General features: G+C 39.5%; 1 protein-coding gene across 1 annotated transcript in view; it reads right to left on the reverse strand.

Moving 5' to 3' along the window:
* The window catches only part of LOC139736023 (uncharacterized), a 144,765-nt gene that overhangs the window by 63,607 nt on the left and 59,065 nt on the right, over positions 1-22,093 (reverse strand). The window contains exon 2 of the mRNA XM_071646770.1: positions 21,398-21,570. Coding sequence (XP_071502871.1) covers positions 21,398-21,570 — 173 coding nt within the window. The remainder of the gene's footprint in view (positions 1-21,397; positions 21,571-22,093) is intronic.

A 22,093-nucleotide genomic window follows, 5' to 3' on the forward strand; every position in this document is an offset into this window, starting at 1 on the left:
TATTCCGATATGCCCATATTTTTCATTTTCATCTTTTTGTTGTATCTTAAATTTGGTTGGTAATCCTTTTCTTGTGCGTTTAAAGCTAAGCTAGTAATATCTTCTCATATAACCGGTTATGTGTATGTAACTGTATTTATGTGAATGCACTTTATGTACGATGATTTTATTTTTAACCTGTGTGGACCCCTCTGAAAGCCAGCCTTTGGTTGATGAGGGTGTTCCATCACATGATTGGAACATAATTAAATTGAATTTGAGCTGGACGAACACGAAATGCGAAATTCTCGTCGTTTTATTTTCTTCTCCCTGCTCTTGGTCTTCTTCTTCATCTTTACTTTCTTCTTTCTCCTTCTTTGTCTTTTTCCTCTTTGTCAGTTCATTCTCCTTTTTTTTTTCTTCTGTTCCTTCACATTCTTCATCTTTCTTCTCCTGTTTCTTCCTTCTTCCTTCTTCTTTCTTCCTTCTTCTATCTTTCTGCTTTTCTTTGAAGGTTTTGACCTTTTGTCAATTTGGCCATCACAGTCATATCGGTCTCCAATGGTTTTCCTTGATGGGTTTGCATCTATTTCGGTTTTCAATCCTGTGATATATCCCCGAATGATACGACTCACTGTCCTTCTGACGATCCCTGCTATTTTTACCACAGTGATATTGAATATTTGTGCTGGAAAGGCAATGATAAAAAGAAGAAAGACACGAATTGCATTGTCTTTCCTCGAGAACAAATTGCTGACATTTTTGTGCTTCTATTCGCAGAGTAATTTATCGATGTCGTAAAAGTTGATAGAATCTTTTACCGAGAAATAGAAAAGGATAGTGGGTGCATTGTAACCTAGAGATAGTACTCAAGTAAAGAAACACTATCTCTGACGTGTAGCATGGCTGGAAAAATTCTTTGTTAAAAACACTCAAATATTTACTCTGTTATCCTTATGTGCAAATAATATTGTAGCCATTATTATTATTATTATTATTACCATTATTATCATATATTACTATTATTATTATTACTATTATTATTAACATCATTTATTGGGCATTTCAGACTTCTCTACATAGACACAGCGTGCACAGCATAACACAGCTGCATAGCAGAAATGGAAAAATAGGTCTAAATTGGGACGAATCAACAGGGCTGCCCAGGAGCAAGAAAAGGTAAACTTAATTACCATGACTCACAGGTCTTTTGTCCGACACCCCGTCAACTATGTCAAAATCTGTACATGAGATTGCATAATATAACACTCACAATGTTAAATGAAAGAAAGATATTATTCAGAGGGGTGAAGGCTCATAATGTTGAAGACTCATAATGTTGTCGAACAATTAATGTTGAAATCTGTACTTTAAATATGACTGATATTTTATCATACTCCGTAACTCGGGCAGCGTAAATCTATAGCACGATGCCAATTAAATGACAAACACCGACCTTATTACAAGCAATAGATGACATCATTGAAAATAGAGCCATCCCTTGATTTTCGATTGTCTATATTGGGAAAATAGGATAACACCACAATAACACCCCGCCCAGCAAAATTATGCCATAAATGTCAGGGGACTTTGTTTATTATGTTCAAATTAAAAATGCATCGCAGTCATTTTTTTCTATACTACGTGAAATTATGTTTTCACCTGTCGTTGGAAGATGATTTACAAATTTTACATTGCTCTGCACTACTACGTTTTTGGCATAGAATCGTATGGCGTTATACATTACATCATACACAAACAACTGGGATTACAAAAGACCGTGCATTTTTGGGTGAACCATGATTCTGAATTTGATTTCACTCCTACCGACTTCATCTCAGGGTTTGATGGTGGAACTCAATGACAATTTGCCGATATGATACTGGAGAAAACAAAACGCCTCGGAAGGATCGATATACACTTAAGTTGGAGTATACTTGCACGGTTTGACATTAGCGGTGGTTCAGTTGTCCAGGGCCATTAATCATCGACGTCGGGCCACCAAATTTCCAAAAAAGCTAGCTTTTGGTGGCCCGATTGGGCACTTAAGATTAAAAATGCATTGTTATGTTTCCGGTTATTTCTGCATGGCTACCACATTTCTTTTTTGTGCCGATAAAATTTCAGCTTTGTTATTTTAGTGGCTCGAAAGAGTAACCAGAGGGGAAAAAAATAGTAGTGAGCCCCGACTTGAGATCGAGTAATTGCTAACAATCTTTGTTCATGACTTACCACTTGTATACAGTATCCTGGAAATACGTTTAGGCGCTACAGCACACAACACTTATCTCATGACCTGAGAGTGAGTAAACAACCATCATATTAAATAGATTTTTGCTTTACTTCATGTCCTCCCGAAATACAGAAAAACAAAGAGTGCTTTAGTCTGATTCACCGGGATTTTTTTTTTAATTTCACTAAATGGGAAAATGGATTGTTTCCAAAAGTAATCTTTCTATCCTACCAGTTCTATACAGACTCTTGTTATGCTTGCACGATAAATCTGACAGGAATATCCTGAGCTATGTACATCAGCAACTACTAAATAGCTTTGGAGAGTGAAGGAAAAGCACAAACTAAAATGTATATATAACCAATCTCCTGCGAAGGTAGTATGATAACACTTTTTTTCCTACCAAGATGTAGAAAATATGGTTGTCATTGTCAATAACTCATCGCAATCTTTTATTGTGATATTTCCCCTAGTAACTGACGGTAGTGTTTACATCAAAAACAGCAAAGTTAAGCATGCTAAGGAACAACAACAAAAATCCCTCCTTATATCATGAGATGAACGCTGTGAAAATGAACAATGAAATCGTAAACAAAGCGAGAAAGAAAGCATGACGAAAAAGGGGAGAGCAATTCACTACGAGATGCAAACCTGAAGTGTTTTGTGGTCGATGCACAAGGGAGCGAATCATCAGATCAATAAAATATGTGACAAATCGGAAACAAGCAAAACCGAGGCTCTGTGACACGGCGTGACCCTGAGATGAAATATCGAACGTGACAAGCAGTACGTTGTAAAATGGCAAGGGAGAGCAGGGTGTTTATAATGGCTGTTAATGAACCCATTCACGGGACAACGCCGATTGCATTTACATGAAATTGAACAATAATGTGTGACTAATGTTCACTAATTTTTAATATCCCTCGCGCGGAAGGATACAAAGAGAAACACGTGCAAAGTGCAACACAGCGTTTATAGGACATCCCACGTGTCATTCTAATTTTCATAAATTTATCAGAATTGATGCCTGCCCCACGATGCTTTAAATTATTCCCGATTCTCCCTATTCATATTCAAGCACATCACTTGCCTATGATGTCCCTTTCACCAAATATGATACGTTCGTGGTGTTTTTTCTCCATTTTTTTTTTTTACTTCTTGGTCAATTTTAAGCAGCTGTTTGAAACAATTACCCACTTCAACAAATGAACTACCCATCGGTCATATTCTCTCATTACATATATCATTATAAGTATTGCAGTACTCTCTCTCTCTCTCTCTCTCTCTCTCTCTCTCTCTCTCTCTTTGCACATATTAATGTTTGAATATGTCAAGAGAAAATCTAGTCGGCTCTTGACATAATGCTTTGGATTCAAATATTTCTCAGCCGCCGCCATTCTACGAAAGATGTAAGATGACGTCATCATGTATGACGTTCTACATGGGCTGATGTACACTTAAAAAAGAAAACCAAATTTGTTTCAAGGTTACGAAATAGCAAAGCCAACATGTGCTCCTATAGAGATGCTTATCCCTGGAAACAAGTAGTTCGTGTCAGTAAAAGTTACTCGGGGGAAGTTGACATAAGCGTGTAAATCTAATACCCGCCTTTTTTCCAAACTAGGCAGTCGCCTTCCATTCAATTCAGGGAGAAGCCATCGTGCCAATTTCTCCCACATTGGAGGGAGAACAACGAGTGTGTTGATCTCTCCCCCACACTATCTTGATTTGATCTTCTCTGTGTCCTCTCTCTTGACTTTCCCGCTCGATTCAATTTGGAGAGAAAGTTGGGCAGACATTGAAAAGTTGAGAGGAGTTGCGCATTCGGGACAAGAGAGACTTTCGGACGGGTGGGAGGCGGGGGTTGGGAGGCTAATACTAGCTTGGGGCCTAGAATATTCTTTCCTTCAGCTCTAAAGTTACAAATTAGTTCAGATACCATTTGCAGAGGCGCACTTTGTACGTATACGCCCAAAATGTCCACATTATTTTACGATGGATGTCACACGTAAACGTCAATGAATACGAAAGTCACAGACATAGTAGATGATGTAGCACCAGAGTAAATATAACAGACAAATGATTAAAGTGCAGTCGAAGTGAGGAGAAATTCTCCGGCTTGCGTGAAAGATGTAAGGCTTACAGATCATGGAATGGCCCATACGTCATCGGATAATGGTTGCAGCAAGAATGACGTTTCACTGCTCTTGTCGTATCATACTTCCTTCTTGCAATCTTTACCGATATCTATTTGAGTTTTCGCTAAGGATTGGCAATGCCAGATAGCATATCTTCATTGACAGGGAGAGAATGATTTTTTTTTTCTCTCTCTCTCTATGCGCTGAATCCAGTCTTTCAAACCTGCAGCATGAAGAGAGGGAATGAATGAATAGTTAAACAAACGTGATCTTGCCAGTAATCCTAAATCTCCCCCCACACTATTTCTCTCTGTCTGTCTGCAATGGTCTGTCTGTCTGTCTCTCTCTCTCTCTCTCTCTCTTTCTCTCTCCCACTCCCTCTTCGTCTTTTTTGCTCTGTATGGAGCCTATTGAGACTGATTGTGTCAATCGAACTCTGTGTATGGTAGAGTGCAACTACATGTATCCCTATAAAAGAAATATCGGAGCGTAGATAGTTTCACCTCAAACTCAGATTCTTCCAGAAAAGTTACTTGCAACACGTGACACACCAAGAAACTGAATCCCATAGATTTAAAAAACGTAATCATTTCCAAACTCATTTTACCTCCTGCTATTTTGCATGATATACATGAATGCTATTCCAAAGTAGATATCTTAGAAGGACTCCAGGTTTGGGCCTTCGAAACTGAGCGTCTAAAATTCATCGACGCCCAATATTAATTTCCTTAGACGGCAGCGAAGAAGAAGACGATGTTTAGTCGATCTTTTCTCTTCCCTCCCTTGCCTACAGACAAACCCAATTCAACAGCGGCTCTATTCCCAATGGGATGGTGAGCACGAGTTCCTTTTTGGCTGCACTTTGATGAAGCTAGCTACCATCGTATCTGTCAACAAACTGTGCATTGTTATCATTTCATCTGTGGAGCTTGGGTAGCAGCGAATGCAGATCCCGCGGTCGTCCTGCGGGAGACATTGCCGCTCTTCTCCGAAGACGGGAACGAAACCAAACCAGTTAGATCGTCGTCAACATCTCATATTTCGTTGATGTTGCCGTTTTCCCAAGCTCATACGTGGTGTAAAAGTTCGTTTTCGGGTTTTGACGTCATCAAGCCTTCGTAGTTTTTACCTAAGTAAAAATCTATAGCAATACAAAGAAAAAAAAAGGTTCAAGTTCCCCCTTCTAAGATTCATGAGCATCATTTCCCACTGGGATTTCTGAATCGGGACATGATAAACAACACAATATGCGCGTTGGCGTATTGGTATTAGGATGTAATCCTCCCTTCTTCTTTCGACTTTTCCTCCACTTTATTATCATCACAACGAAGCCAGTGCAGTAAACTAACATCTGGAGCGCAGGAAATATCCGCCAAGTCACATTCTTCTGGAAACATGGTTCGATGAACTATTCAAGCCACCAACATGTCGTCATAACGTTGTTTGAAGTCGATGTCTCATAGTTGGCATGATTTTGTTTGTTTGTTTGTTTGTTTGTTTTTGTGTGCTTGCTTGTTTGTTCGTTTACTAGGTTTTTGGGCGGGAAAAGATGCAGGGGGAATTTGGTTGACGTGATGGATGCTCAACGCTTTATTACTTTACCTGTTTATCAGCAAATTTTCTGCTCGTTAATTATGACGTCATATCCTTCGCTCTGCACGCTGGAGTTAAATGAAAGTTTACTTCATCATGAATTCATTTGACCCATATCTTACAGCGTATGTTATCATAGTTCTACCAAGGCTTGTGCAGTGTGTACATAATAATCAACTACTGTTGAGTTTTGGTTTTTTTTTTTCGTAAAAGAATGCTACCTAGCTTGCGTTTCGGTTCAAATCAAAGTTCAGACCGATCTCCCCAGTGATGGTGATTTATTCCCTGGCCACTTCCCTTTAAGGTCAATGGATGCCAGTCAAGTGTATCAAAATCATGCATGGTATTACACTTGGATCTGTCGGAGTCATGTGGACATGGTTGTTGGCCGTTATCAGCGATGACCGTTCAGTGATGGCTAGTGATGTCCAAAAAAATAACTAATCAAGACAGACTTGTTGATTGGGATAAGATTCCTACTTTCTGTTTGTTTCTCTCCTTAATTTGGATGTTCTTGGCACAACCCTCAGGTGCCAAACAGCGTGGGCAGCATCTGCTCCTTGACTTAGCCTTTTGACAAGGCATCGATCGTGGCTGAGGACGAGCATTGCGAGTACCACGAGGCCTTGTCGAAAGGCTACGACTTGGTGTGCCTAGTACTTCCTTGGTGTCATCTACCTACCAACAGATTGACGAAGCTTGTCAGGCCAGTACCCCCCCCCCCCTTCTAAGTAATCAAAAAGTCTTGTCTTTCTTTTGATCAGCTCAACTAATGAGTAGGGAGGCTCGGTTGGTAATGAACATGAATATCTTTGTCAGCTTTATCAGTCGATCAAACTCTTTTTCGAACGGTGGATCCAGTTATTCTTAAAGGGACGCAGTCCTCACGAAATTTAAAAAAAAAAAATATGTTGTTGTTGGTACCTCCAATGAACTACTTTCATCAAAAACAAACTTTCAAATCACCAAATAAGCTCGTACATTTCGGTTAAAAAAGTGTGACTCTGCAAATGAGCAAGTCTTGGCGGAGAGTCATACGTCATCGATGCACAACTCTTTCCAGCGGTGTTCTGCTCGTCATCCCTAGTTATTTATAAATACATGTTTACTATTTATTTCTATATTAATTGTATATATAAATAAGCTTGAAATATTTTGTTTGAAATAATAAAACCACATATTGTCACATTTTATGAAAAAATCAGATATGATCATTTTGAACACTTAAATTGGTTTTCTGAGGCACGGCTGTCAACTTGAGAGTAGGGCATCAATGACGTTGCACCTTTTGGCAGGCTCTTACACGATCGCTTGCAGGAATTATTTTTTAAAAATCGCGTACGGAGACAATTTTTGATGTCCACGCGTATAAATTGGTGAAAGGTTATATTTTTTTCTCTTCTTAATTATCAGTACAGTGAAAATCTCAGGACTGCTTCCCTTTAAACGTCATACTACAGCATCCATCATGATAGGATAAGGAAAAAAAATGACTTAGTGTATAGAGCTGTTAGTTCATGACCTAGACACTGTAACGGTGTATTGTGCATGGAGGGCGGATGTTGGACCTTTTACAGACAAGGTGGTGGGTGTAACGTTGTGGCTTTCCCCTAGAGTCGATTTTTTCAGCGCTTCGACGCACAACGAAATGAAGCGCGTAATGCGAAACGTATGCAATGCTTAATGATGCGCGTGGTGACTTAATGTGCGTGAATAGTATACTGCCTGGCACTGCGGCAGTACGTGGTAGAGAAAAAAAAATATGACCACTGGTGTATTAATCTAATCTCCCATTCATGGTAACACTTCACTGTGAGCGTCTGAATGGTTGATCTAGGCACATTCGAAATTTACCGCTGGAATAACGTTTTCAGTTTCCGCACTTTTATCTCCCATTCTTAGATTTACTGCAGATACTAGAAGTGTAATGTTACGCAAAGGTATTTCCATCTCTCCGAATTGTTTTGCTTCTCAAGGTCGACTGGAGACGTTGTGCATGATAAAGTGTAACACAAGATTTTAACAGCTTATTGCATACGTCATCATTGAACATTAAACGTCAAGATCAAACAGCAATCGTTTTGTTCATGAGAAATTGCCTTGAAAGTGTTTCTGAACAGGAAAATTAAGACATAATGGCCTTATAGTCTCGATTCCTTTAAATCGAACTGGCAGGCTTTTTTTTTTTCCGCTGCGTTGCCAATTCCTGATGGGGGCACGTGTCCTTTAGCTGACGTCGGTCACTCTACTGACATCTGATTGACCCTTTAATCGAGCCATTATTATTGTGACGGTATTGACGACGCCAAAACAATGTCAGGTTGAATCATGGACACAGACGTTCAAGCTATGCAACAGCCGATTCGTATCTATGGGACTAAAAGGTTGTCGCTGCCATACTGGGTCAATGTAATTCGTAGAAAATTTGTCACGGATCCAATTTTAGACTCGTCTGCCCCCCCCCCCCCCCGCCCCGAAATAGATACTAAATCGTACCCGTACTCACTCGTATACTTACTCATGCTTCCTATCGCTCTCAAATTTGCAAGGAAATATCCTTCTCTTGAACAACATCCTATAATTTGATTTCTTCTGGGCTAAATTATGAAGATGTCTACCAAGTTTTATGACGGTCAACAAGCAAAAATAAACCTATTCATCACCAAATCTTGACTCTGTAAAGTGTTCGTGACCCAAACCTACCAAATTGAATCTCTCTGAGTATATGGGGTGGCATCGGGCAAGAATCTTGTCATATTGCATGGCGGGCAATATTGATCGAATGCTTCCTGTCACATGACACGTCATCTTGTCATCATTGCGTGCTATATACTTGTATGTAGACCCGAACTGGAGACAAATAATCAGTATCCTACGTGTTTGTGGAACCACAACGGCAAGTCCTTGATTGAAATCTAACCAAATTTTCGCCCTCTCCAAACCAAATCTAATCACACTCTAGTACAGCTCCGACAACTTAGCTACGCTGTTTATTTAGATCCCCCCCCCCCCTTCTCCTGTGTTGCCACTATTTTTAAATGTTCTTCTGCATGACAATAACAGCAGATACCGTGTTGTGAAGCCACATGATGCTGCAGTATGGTATTGAATGGAAAGAGGCATTTCATCACCTTAGGTGATGGTAAACGAAGGTCATGTCCGCGTTCTCAACACATAACAATTCACATGACATTTGGTAGTCTAAGATGTCTTGTTTTTATCCACACTTTCAACCATACTACATCTTAATTTCTCTACCTAATTAATGTTGAACTGCATTATCTTATTTATTATTATGATTTTTTTAATGCTACGATTTCGAAAGCTTATGTCACATATTATTAAATGCAGTATTGTGATACACGTGCAGTCAAGAAAGCCTTAGAGTTCTCAAAAATCCTGAATATCGAGAAGGAAAGAAGGATGGGGTGCTAAAATCACCAGGAAGTACTGTTACAACCCTATTCAATTATCCACACATGATGATGATGATGGTGATGATGGTGATGATGGTGATGATGGTGATGATGGTGGTGATGATGGTGATGATGGTGATGATGGTGATGATGGTGATGATGGTGATGATGGTGGTGATGATGGTGATGATGGTGATGATGGTGATGATGGTGATGATGGTGGTGATGGTGGTGATGATGGTGATGATGGTGATGATGGTGATGATGGTGATGATGGTGGTGATGGTGGTGATGGTGGTGATGGTGGTGATGGTGGTGATGATGGTGGTGATGGTGGTGATGGTGGTGAGGGTGGTGAGGGTGATGATGGTGATGATGGTGATGATGGTGATGATGGTGATGATGGTGATGATGGTGATGATGGTGATGGTGGTGGTGATGATGGTAATGATGGTGATGATGGTGATGATGGTAACGATGGTGATGATGGTGGCGGTGATGATGGTGATGATGGTGATGGTGGTGGTGGTGATGAAAATGATGATGGCTTCTTGTATAGCGCCGATATCCGCCTTTGAAAGGCGCTCATGGTGCTTTATCTAAACTAGAATGTCTCGACTTCACCTGTTTACTCAATTTATCATAATCATATCGAGACACGATCCTCCAAGTATTATACTGCAAACCCTCATCTACGAACGATGAGTCAACAGATATTATATCTTTGAAGTGGGTATATGAGCAACTGAAGTGGGAGGAATACTGCTATTTTCAACGATGTCTTGCTTTGCATCGTAATTGGTGATAAACGATTAGCATTTCGTCGTAAAATATACGAAACAATTTTGTCGTGAGAAAAATGTTTGCGCTACTCATTTACATGAAACAGCTCTTGTTAAGTATTCGAGCTGACAGTGTGTAGCTGCTTCGTTAATCATCACCCTCTCTTTAATGGCCACAGATAAGAGCCACATCCGGCTCATTGCGTGTTGGGGAGGAATGCTGCCTTAGACGTCGATGCTCTATCGGTCGTTTTTAGTAAATTGGTTGTGACAAGGAGCTCTGTATGGCGGCATAGAAAATTGTATGATGATCGCGTTTGCATCTCCTCAGCAAAAATAGCTTACACGAATGAAGTGTCTGTGTATAGTGAGAACGATCACCGGATACATAATTCAGTTCTTCTTTTTTCTGCAAAAAGTGTTTCACCTGGTAGCCTGTATCGTAGAGTAACCATAACTACACCCCAGGGAACTGACGTCCATTATTCAGTAATCTAGACTCGGTACACAAGACAAAACAAGCATGGAACCTTGCAAAATAATGATTCCAACGACAACCTGAATGCAATTGTCAGGGTGTGATTAAGACGCATCTGGGACGGCGTTCATTGTGTCATCTTGTGAAAAGAGGACATAGGTAACCTCTCGCGTTTGAGTCTCAGTGAACCGCGACAATGGATTTAACCTAGTACAGCAAGAGCGTGTAAGGGCACAGTGCCATAATTTATAAGGATGGTGACTGGGAACTTGAAAACAGATTCGTAGTAAGAGAGATACATGGAAAGGGATAAAAACATATACGTTCATAATTTCTGTATACCTACAAATGATACTTTCCCTAAATAGGTCACTAAAGCGCCAAACATCACCTTGCCTTCTCCGATCATAACAGTTAACCAAACATACCCTAGGTTATTTCTCTGCTCAGTAAAACCCTTATGGTGGTCCCACTTAGATATATATATTTTATTATAAACAGTCATGGGTGAACTTGACTACCTCTTTGCATATCTATATTTTATCCTGTATACCAACTTTACCTGATGCTGCTCAGGGACCAAAGGGTTAAGATGACCACGATTGAGTTTTAACACAAAATGGGAACGATTGATCTCACCGCCTTTCCTTCAGGTCGAATAAAAAGAAAAGAAAAGAAATCAACGAATTAACGACCGATCTGGAAGTCTTGCCGTAGGAAAACACTAAACAGATATCTTTGAGGTCAAGACAACATTGATATCATGACGACTGAACCCGAACAAACACTACGGTAACGTGAAACAATCATGTACGCTAACAATCATATTAAACAATATTTCCTGTAAGATCCTCTCCGTATTATATTCATCCTCCCTGGACGTTTCCCTTCCTATACGACACTATTCCTAAAACCTAACTTTTCCTACAAAATTCCTTTCCTATGAAATACCTTCCTAAAAATACCTTTCTTACAAATACCGTTCCTACAAAATACCTTCCCTACAAATACCGTTCCTACAAATACCGTTCCTATAAAATACCTTTCCTACAAAACACATTACCTACAAGTACATTTCCTGCAACTTCGTTTCCTACAACATAGCTTTCCTACAATATTCCTTTCATAGGCGATATCTTTCCGACACGATACAAGTCTTATATGATACTGGATATCCTTTTCACAGAACCACTTAAATGTGCCACAGGTTTGAGCACAAGGCACTCCGAAAAATCTGATACCGGAAAAGAAAAAATGATTCTATGCAGATCCAAAAGAACGTTTGAGACTGGGGGCGCTGGGTACTACACTTCTACGACTGCCAAATATGTTCCAGTTCTGCATCAATGAATTGTGACATAGCCCGGGGCAAAAATGATTTTCTCAAACTTTTGCGATGCTACAATTTTATCCATTTTGTACTGAGATCAACCTGCACCTGTTGAAGGTTGTTGAACCGGATTCCTTCACTCAGCTATCAGACATTACCAGCTGCTGCAGACAAAGCCTCTAAATTCCATATTTTGCAATCCAAACCCCACTGTGATTCGTCTGAATTCCACATCTTCCTAACGTCCCGTCTGGCTTCAAATGTTCGGGATGTATATATAGATATATGAAGCGGAAATAAGTTTTTTTTTTTTTTTCGGAGCAGAACGATCTTGTTTCTTTTTCGCTCACGTTTGTCTCGTCTAGCTCTGCACGCCACGTGGCGAAACTGGCACGAGACAAGGTAAAAACCTATGAGAAAAGTTTACCGAAAATTAAATCAAATGGCAGACGATATCTGTATGAACGTCTCAATTTCTTCGCAGCATGCCTGAGGGCAGAAACACAGATCAGTAATATACCACCATTTTTGTTTTTTTTTCTTTTTTCGTTCTTCTCGTCCTGGTCCTTCTTCGTCGTCGTCCTTCTTCTTCTTCTTCTTCTTCTTCTTCTTCTTCTTCTTTTTCTTCTCTGAAATGACATTGTGACCCAGTTTCACATATTCTGCGAGGCACATAGAGCTGTGTGTTCTATCTCCATGCTCCATCAAGTAACTGTCTGTGGCACCAGAAATTTTCTTTTGGCGTAGGCGCAACTTTAGACAAGTTGGATACACATAACAAGGAAGCGATCATACAGATTATTTAAGGAGACGAATTCAAGACGTCACTGTAGCGTTATCTCGCACTCAAGCGAGCCTTCTACACAGAAGTGGTTAAGATTCAGTCCAAACGCACGCGTGCACCAATCAGACTCTCCACTCGACGAGCCAATGATCACAGGCACCAATTTCTTTACTATTCAAACACTAATAGCATCTTTATTGGCGTTCTTCTTTAGCAGCGTCGAGCTGGCATGTGGAAGCATCAGCTGCACATAAGCGTGGTTCACGACTGTTATCCGTCCCTGACTTCACAGACTTTTTCACTACACATCTCTGCTGGGGTGCAAGTGGTCCTTGCCTCACAAAGGATGATGTGCCAACTGCTGGTGTGGCACAATGTTACCCCTCTCCTCAGAGGGATTATCTAAGGGATTTGGGGGTGCCATACCTATTTAAACACAGTACTTTTCTTGAGGGCGACCAAGGGGTGGGACCCCTATTTGGTAACTGATTTACATGGAAATAATACTTCCTGCCGCTACAGTCACTATGAAACAAAACCTCTATTCGGTTAAAGGGACTGTACAGTACTGGTTGAGGTGGGATTCATGTTTTGAACATTCTTCGGTGAGATAGTGAGAAACATCTCATGAAATATGAAAGAGCATGTAATTTTTAAAAGGATTCAACGTTTATTTGATGAAAATTGGTGTTCAAATGGCTGATATCCAAAAAAAGTGATAATAATAAAAGGCGACATGCCCCACCTTTATTAGGATCTCTTTGTTTCACCTTGTTTTTGGATATCTCAGCCATTTCAAAACCGATTTTCATCAAATAAACTTTTGATACCCCTTAGAATTGCATGATATTTGACATCTCATAGAGTGCTTTCTGAATATCTCGCAAAACGTTAAAAGCAAAATTCTCACCTCGACCAGAACTGTACATACCCTTTAATATTCTGGTTCAAGTATCCATGATTATCTGTTGTGAAAAACTAAAACAAAATCTTCTAAATCGAGGTAAGCTTCGTGATAATATCGTTAGAATGGTCAATAAACGAAGATTTAATCATCTTCTTAGTGTGATCAGAATAGAATATGGATCTAAAACCAAACAGAAATGTTGATTTTTTTTTCACTAAGATGACGCTCGACCCTATGAATTTTACTGCCTCAACCCTTTTATCATTTCCATTGTATGGTTGCGATTTGTTTTGTTCACTTGTTTGTTTGTTCGTTCTTTATTTGTAGCCGAGTGACATCGGGTGATGAGTTAAATTGTGAAGAAACAGTTTTGGACGGTTTCCTGTAGCATATTTCCTCCAGTTAATTCATGATCACCCTCGATATATTTCTCCAAAACGATACGATACAAGAACATTTGCTCCTTTCAAGATTATTGAAAAGTATCATACGGTATTCAAGATTATTGAAAAGTAGGCCATAATGGCGTGAAAAGTAATAACATTTGCCAGAGATTTGATTAGAAATTGATTTAGTTTCTAGGGGCATAATTATGTGCAATAAAATGCTGACTTCGAATACATGTATTACTGGAACATACGACTTTTCAACACCGAGAATCCGTAAGTGCGTAATCTTGTCATCTCAACATTTTTTTTATATAATTATTTTCTCCGGTTGGAATTGTTCCTTGTTATTTCTAGTTTGCGTCATGTTCCCACTATCACGATTAACGCCACGAGTGAAGTCGATCTTATCAGATCTTCTTAGATCTTGATGTCAGTCGTATCAATCGTGTTGATCGTAGGAAAATTTTGGACCATTCAAAGATGTTCCACTATCAAAACTATCGATTGTCAATGAACAAATGAATCTTGATCTTGACATCAGATCGTATACATGGTAACAAAGCGCAATATAGTTTGCATCCAGTCCAAATCAGTGATCGGCCCTGGATCAACCTTGGAGAAGATAAACACCACGCTCTATTGAGACGTGCTGCGATCGCCCACGATCTGTAACGATATGTAACCCTCTGTCGGGTACCGTAGCTCACGACTTGACACGAATAAACCAAGAGAAGATACGAGTTGATACGAGTAGATGCGAGTCAGACGAGTAGTCACGCTTTTACAAATTGTTACGAGTTGTCCCGCCCACATGCACATGCTGAGGACAAAATTGATTGCGCCTCATCTACGCTTAAAGAGAGCACATTTTACTTTCAACGAATGGCTAGTAATTATTGCAGCCTTCGAGGTATGCCACCAAAGGTACCCAAGGATTGAAGGGAACGGGCAGGGTTCTCCTGCCCCTGAGCCTCAACCAATCCTATCAAAGCCGGCACCAGTGGAGGCAGAGGTGGCGGTGGCGACCACCCCACCCAGAAAACCAAGAGAAAGTAAAGAGTAATTACCTTTATTGAGCGAAATGAAGAAATCATTTAGTTTCTTATGAGAAATGAGGTCCTCTATATCAAACGCGGCTTTCAAGAATGTCACCTACATGAGGGCGGCCTATAGGTATTATAAAAAACAAAAAGTAAACAAACTTCCACGATCGCAGCTAAGAACGGCCAATCGTGGCGCTCGTAACGGATTGCACAAAAGTAGAAACCTACATTAAAAATACTAGCCTCAAATTATTATTGACATGATAAAGCTGTCTACGTCTCTTCGCGTTTGTTCATATGTGCTGCTCTTGTCATAACAATCATAACAACCCTCACATGTGATTTAACAAAATTATCACTGCTAGATTTCAATTTCATTCTGTATGCACGTCTCAATTTTGACTACGTTTATCAGTCATTGTGGTTAACGAAATTAATAATTCTTGTCACAGTTAATAGGTTCAGCTACAGTGCACGTCTCTTAGATTCAGAAGTCAACTAGTTGCATGAGTAACGAATGCGTTTGTTGTTCTTGTAGTGATACAGTTTTCCGTCACACAAAATGTTGCCTATTTTCATGAACTAAATCATAATGTCTTGTTCATTCACATTCTCTTATTCATCATTTCTCTTATTCATTTACTTATCTAGAGTGGTCCACAATCTAGAAGTAATGCTTTTTAGTGGACTTCTCAGTTCTCAGTTTTACCCTTCAAACATAGCTTTGTAATTCCAGTATGTGTGCATATCTTTATTAGTTTGTTGATTACCATTGATTGTCATACTTTGTTATGTATAATCATATGCTTATGATTGAATTTTTGATTTACTTTGTGTCACGTTTTTTTAGAAAGAAAAATGAGGATGAAATAAATAAAAAATGAAAAAATGAAAAATGAAATCTATCTTTCTATCTATCTTTCTATCTATTTATCTGGGAAAGACAATTCAGTTTCTTCGACCTAATAAAGGGAACAACTGCCAGATACAATGTGGATATGTGATTCAATGCATTCGTCTCTAATCGCTCTCTCTCAAGAATTCAAGTCTTTGGGCGTCAAAACCCTTTAGTGTTTATGACGTAGAGGGAATGCTATCCTTTGATATTTTTTTTTTTGGCATAATTTGTATATTTTGTACAGGGCGGCGAAGTGGCTCAGTCTGTAGCGTATCAGCCTTTCAATCGAATGGCTAGAGTTCGGGTACTGATTCGAATCTATTAAGTGAGTCTTTACTTAGCAAAGTTGTGTGTTATCATGCCAACTGGAAGAGGCAAAAGAGTCTGTCCCTTGGATAGAACAGAAAATGGAGGTCCCGTGTGTGAGAAAGTCAAAACCCATGCACATTCAAGGGATTGGATAGTACTGATTGAGCTAAGGATTCAGCTTTTAACTTTTTGTGAGATACTTATAAAACGTCTTCATGAAATGTTAAAAAGCATACAATTTTAAGAGGAATTCAAATTTTAAAATGGCTGAGATATAAAAAAAACAATCCTAATAAAAGGCATAGGTCCTACCTTTTAGGATAGCTTTGTCTGGATATCTCAGCTATTTCAAAACCAATTTTCATCAAAATAGGTAGGAAACTTTAATTTTCTCTGAGAATTATATGCTCTTTCATATTTCTTAAGAGGTTTCTCATTATCTCAAAAGATCACCACCAAAAACGTTGGAAACCTGAAGCCCCATCTCAACCAATAATTTTTTTTTTAATCCCCCATCATCCATTCATATTGTAAAGAGCAGGATGTACAGCTCAATGAAGTGCTCCACCGCAAGTACTCACAACTGGACTCCATGATACGTAGACCAGCTATAGTACAGATGAATATGGGCTATCCAGCCCTCATCTCAGATGAAAAACGAAAACATATAAACAAACAAGCACATATTGTTTATTTTGAAAGCAAAAGCAGTGGAGTCCATACACCTATACATTAAACGAAACATATTATTACGTCCAATCAGTGTACCCAAGTCGCAACCCGATGTCATGCATTTCTACGGACCTGCCTTCTTTTCAAAGTCATCTGTAATAAAGATTGTCATGGAAACGATGGAATTTCCCTCCCTGGGATAAACAAGGGGCGATGTGAAATGAGGTTAAAGGGAGCAAAAACAAAGTGCAAAAGGAAACAACAAAAATTGTAGAGCTCGAATCGGTATTACGTATTGATCTGCTGAAGTGTTTTTGGCCAACAATGTGGAGAATTCATGTGAACAAGGGCAAACACGTGTCTAATTTGAAAGCGGGTTAATTTGAAGGGAGCATGCTTCTGGCCATTCATTGTCATGCAGAATGCTTATCGCCAACAACGGAAGGCTGTAGATTCGCCGGGGCTAGATATAGCAGAAGTTTATGGTTGTAAAGACAGGAAAGGCCTCTTAGAAACAAACACCCCATTGCAGAAAATAGCTTACCGCCACACCGCAGGATGTGTTTCAGTGATAAAGGGACATTGAGCTAATCGAGCGTTCTATTTTTCGAGGGAAGTTTGAACAGCTACGACCATATACAGTCACACAGGGGCAACCAGTACGTTCGTCTGGGCTTCATGATCAGGTTCTACAGAAAACCAGAATCTACCTTAAAAGGGCTACGAATGATAGAAGTATAAAAAATCCAGTACAGTATCGTCAGGTGTGTGAGAAAGGTAAACATACTAGGTTGACCCATTTTTATTCGAAGGTCAGGTTTTTGTCTAAATAATTATCCTTGTTAAAATAAACGATCAAACATACACGCACACACACACACGCACACACACACACACACACACATATCATTTTGAGAGAAGACGTTATATATGAAAGGTTTGTTGATGACTCCTTTAATATCACAGAGTCAGTCAACGCAGTGTCCTATATACGCTTATAAAGACCTTTAAATAAAGGTCACCTCTTTCAACTGACTGGTTCTTTGCCTTTCTTCTGGTATAGTTTTTTTTTGCATGCTAAATATGCATAATTATTTTTTCTTTCAGGAAGGACGTGCAATAAGATCGGTCACATCATATACTTGACGTACGGACAGTCTTTTAGATCTGTTTAATTTCTTTCTTTTAATTTCTTTCTGTCTGCCTCAATTTGCACAAATATCTCCTGACAGTGTAACTTCAACTTCGGAAAAGAAAAAGGCCATAACGAAGGATTCGTTACAGTCTCGGCCATACCCGAACCATATGTGGGCCCTTTTGCGTGTTTTGACTGATCTCTACCTGTAGAGCGCGGTCGTGTATTTTCAATGAAAACACACGTACACAGTCGCTCACTTGTTTCTGCGGCGACCTGCCGAACCTTAATTAAGCCAAGCTGTAGTATGTTTTCTATCCTTGAGCTTCCTCGTTACTGTTGTATCAACATGTGCTCGACCTATATGTATACGCTTCATGGTTAACGGTCACGTTGACTTTGACCACAGGAAATGTAAACCATGCAAGAAAAGTCCCTGAGTAGCCGAGGGTAAAAGTAAAGAGAAAGCGTGAAAATTAAAACATTAGTAAGGCTGTATGCTCAATGGATTACCGGTCAGTAAACTTAATCAGAATCCAATTTTAATAAACGTACTTACCACGTCTGCGGGGAGGGAAACCTGTAATGATCACACAGAAAATATGGAGTGTAATTTAAGCCCACTATTTTTGACATGCTTAGAATTAAGATCTTCTTCTTGTTGTTCTTTAAATTGTGTGTAACCGGACAAATTTAGATTTCTTTTAAACAAATTCCCAGTAGACCTCATTGAACTGGAAGACATGGATTTTCTCACTGACAGATTCAAAGTAATTCACATACTTTCTCATAAACATGTAGAGGAGTGTAAGGAAATAAAAGAATATGATTCGCATTGATCAATAGTCTACTTGAAAGGTTTTTTTAAATAAAACGGCAACTAAACAAGTCTAAGATTGTCATTTTAATATAAATCCTCTCATTTGGTTCTGTGTATGGAGACTAGGCCGGTCAGTATGTAGCTTTAATCCGACTGAGAATTAGATGTCGGACTGCCATGTCTTTTCACCTAAGTACTACGTGTTAAAAGAAAAACAAAAACAAAAACAAGTCTAGCCTTCGTTCAATGAACCACTTCCTTTCAAGCGTTTCCTCTGTACACAAATTACCATTGACGCGTATGACAGATCGTTAAGAGCTGTCGTAACCACAGTTGATACGTAGTGTTAAAAGAACTATGTAATGCTAACGCATGTTGGCTTGTGTTGCTTCATGATACCTCAACCTTGTTTATGTGGCGAAATAAATTTCTAAACGCGTGTTATATGTTTTATAATAATCTTCGACTATTTTTCTTCAGATTCATGATAATGATTTACAAAAGACATTGCAGGGAAACATGCAAGTTACGCTCGGTCTCGGGGAAGGCGCATTTCACTGTCTTTTGTTAATCATATCAGTACTTTAACAATGATAGACAGATGACGTCACTGGCAGAATCTTGGATTGGAAGTTTTTTTTGTGACCGAGTCCAAACAGTGTGAAGAAAAATAATATACAGAAAAAAGGAACTTTGACACATTTAGATATTCCATCGGCCACAAAAGTGATGATCAAGGTATTATGAATCAATACAAGTCAACATAAATTTGCATTGCATAGTTCCTTTAAATCATCCACTATGTCTAGAAAGCTTGGACATGTGTGGCTTGCACCATCCATAGCTCACCGACGAACGGAAAAGACTGATATGACCAAAGCAAATCTCACGATTGTTTTACTGTCAAAGAAAAAATTCCCACAGTAGTGTTGGGGGCTTGGTGAAACCAACAACAATGCATTTCATTGTTTGAATCTTCATTGCTGTTTGGCGACTGAAAGCGAAAATAAAACAAATTTCGGCAATCGACCCAAAAGTTTGTTTCCAGGTCAGGTCGGGCTTTGGCGTCTGGTGCGGTTTGGTTCGGCGACTCATTGTTAGAACCAACGCTGCACCGAATGTGCCAATTATGCAATTATGAGTGAGACAAGTAGTAAATATCCGGGCCACGTAACATCCCGCTTCTATGGAGAAAAAGAAAAGCTGGAATAATTGCTTGAGGCCAGGAATACATGTCCTTGTTTTCAATGGTGTAAGTTTGCTTTCGTCACTTTCTCTAGGAAAAAAAGAATGACAGTTGATTCAATGTGTTTTTACAGTCTGATCATAGAGGTACCAGCTCCATGGTCTGATAAAGAAAAGTTGTTTTTTTTTTCATTTTCTTCCCCGAAGAGTTATCTGTATAGCTGCACACACAATCATGCCGTCAGACAAACAACCATACAAATCATATAGTTGATGATAAATGACAAAACAGATATAATCGATCTACTGAATGGGTTGTTTGTTATATTGGTTACAGATTTAGGGCGGAAGAATTCCAAGTATTCACATATCGAAAAGGTGGAGGAAACTTTGAAAGCAATGAAGGTCTGAACTGGCTGCATTGTGAACTCAAAAGGTGTAGTCTATATACACTGAAAAGCTTGTAGGCTCAAAGACAGAGTCCCAATGACCCCAAGGTATTCACACTCAAGAGCGCATGTACACAAATACATGGACACTCTAACGCTACAAGTCCTACGCTCCAACGGTAACACATTCATGGGGATTGTATACTCTCAAAGGCAAGTAGGGCATACAATCTAATCTGTCTTAGCGGCCACCTGTCTATAGAAGTCACCTGCCGCATACGGCCACTAAAAAATCCCCCGAGAAAAGCAATGTTAAAGACCCTGTCTATAGTTGCCATCTGTATTTAACGGTCACTTTTTTTATCTCCCTCAGGTTGCCGCTATAGACAGGTTTGATTGTACATGTAACGGCATATACACGTAATAAGTATAAAGATGCATACAGTCAGAAAGACATGCATTCAAAGGCATATAAACTCAAAAGCATGGTATGCATTTCATAGCATTCAAAATCTTACACGCTCTAAAGGGTAGACAAGGAAAAGATCATAAATCGAAAAGTTATAGGCCTATAAAAATTACCATCTAATATCTCAGGATAGCTGAAAGATTTCCTTTCCAGGGTAAGACCATGAACTTTAAGTCATTCTTATCATTGTACGTGATGTAATTGATGATCTAATATAAACATATTTCCTGGTGTTACTATTACCTTCACACAGACAGGAAGACGTGTTATTCATTATGAGTCAAACTAATACTTCATCATGCCCATGTGACCTCTGAAAAGCCAATACTGCCTCTGGGACAGGCCTGATATCACGTGACAGGCCTAATATCACGTGACACATCTCCCTAGATATCCACAGTAGGAGGAAATGCCGACAGTTTGCTTGTCGGGACATCCGGGCACTTACGTGTGCACTTGCCGACTTCGTTCCTTTTCCAGCCGTAGCAGCAGTCACGTCGAAAGGCCCCGTAGCGGCAGAGGACGTTCCGGCCCGACGAGGGCTGGTAGGATGAAATGGCGTTGTTCTGTGGCCTCGAGAAGTAGGGTCCTCGGTATCGCTGTGATTGGTGGATGAAACCCCTGAGAGGGAGAGAAGCAACAGGTGGAAGAAAAGAATGAGGTGACGTCACAGGACCGTGAACAAACTTTGAGCAACTCACAGAAAGGTTCTGCACGATTTTTAGGAAATTAATTAGGAAATGGCATTGCAGGATATTTGGACACATTGAAATGCTACTGGAATAGTACTCGAAGCAGAGCTGTTTTATTCTTAACACAGCGGGTACACATGAAAATACCTTATGTATTTGATATCATAATCACAATATTGACACAAACATTAAAAATGCAAAATTTAAAGCGGAAAGGATGAAAAGTAGCTCTTCCACGGACTTCTGACAAGATAACATAAGCCTTGGTTACCCAAACATACAAGGCACACGTTTCACAATACATTCGTTGTACAGTATGTACTAACATTGTCTCCATAATCAAACGCAAAGATATTTAAAATGTAGACTGAAGTAAGGACGAAAATGTCTCAAATGAGCAGTTCTGCTGCGAGTTGCTCTCCAATACTCTATTAAAATTCTATACCCTTTTT

Source organism: Diadema antillarum, unplaced genomic scaffold (assembly GCF_040938485.1).
Source record: "Diadema antillarum isolate AM-2024a unplaced genomic scaffold, OU_Dant_1.0 seq00000619_RagTag, whole genome shotgun sequence".
Lineage (NCBI taxonomy): Eukaryota > Metazoa > Echinodermata > Echinoidea > Diadematoida > Diadematidae > Diadema > Diadema antillarum.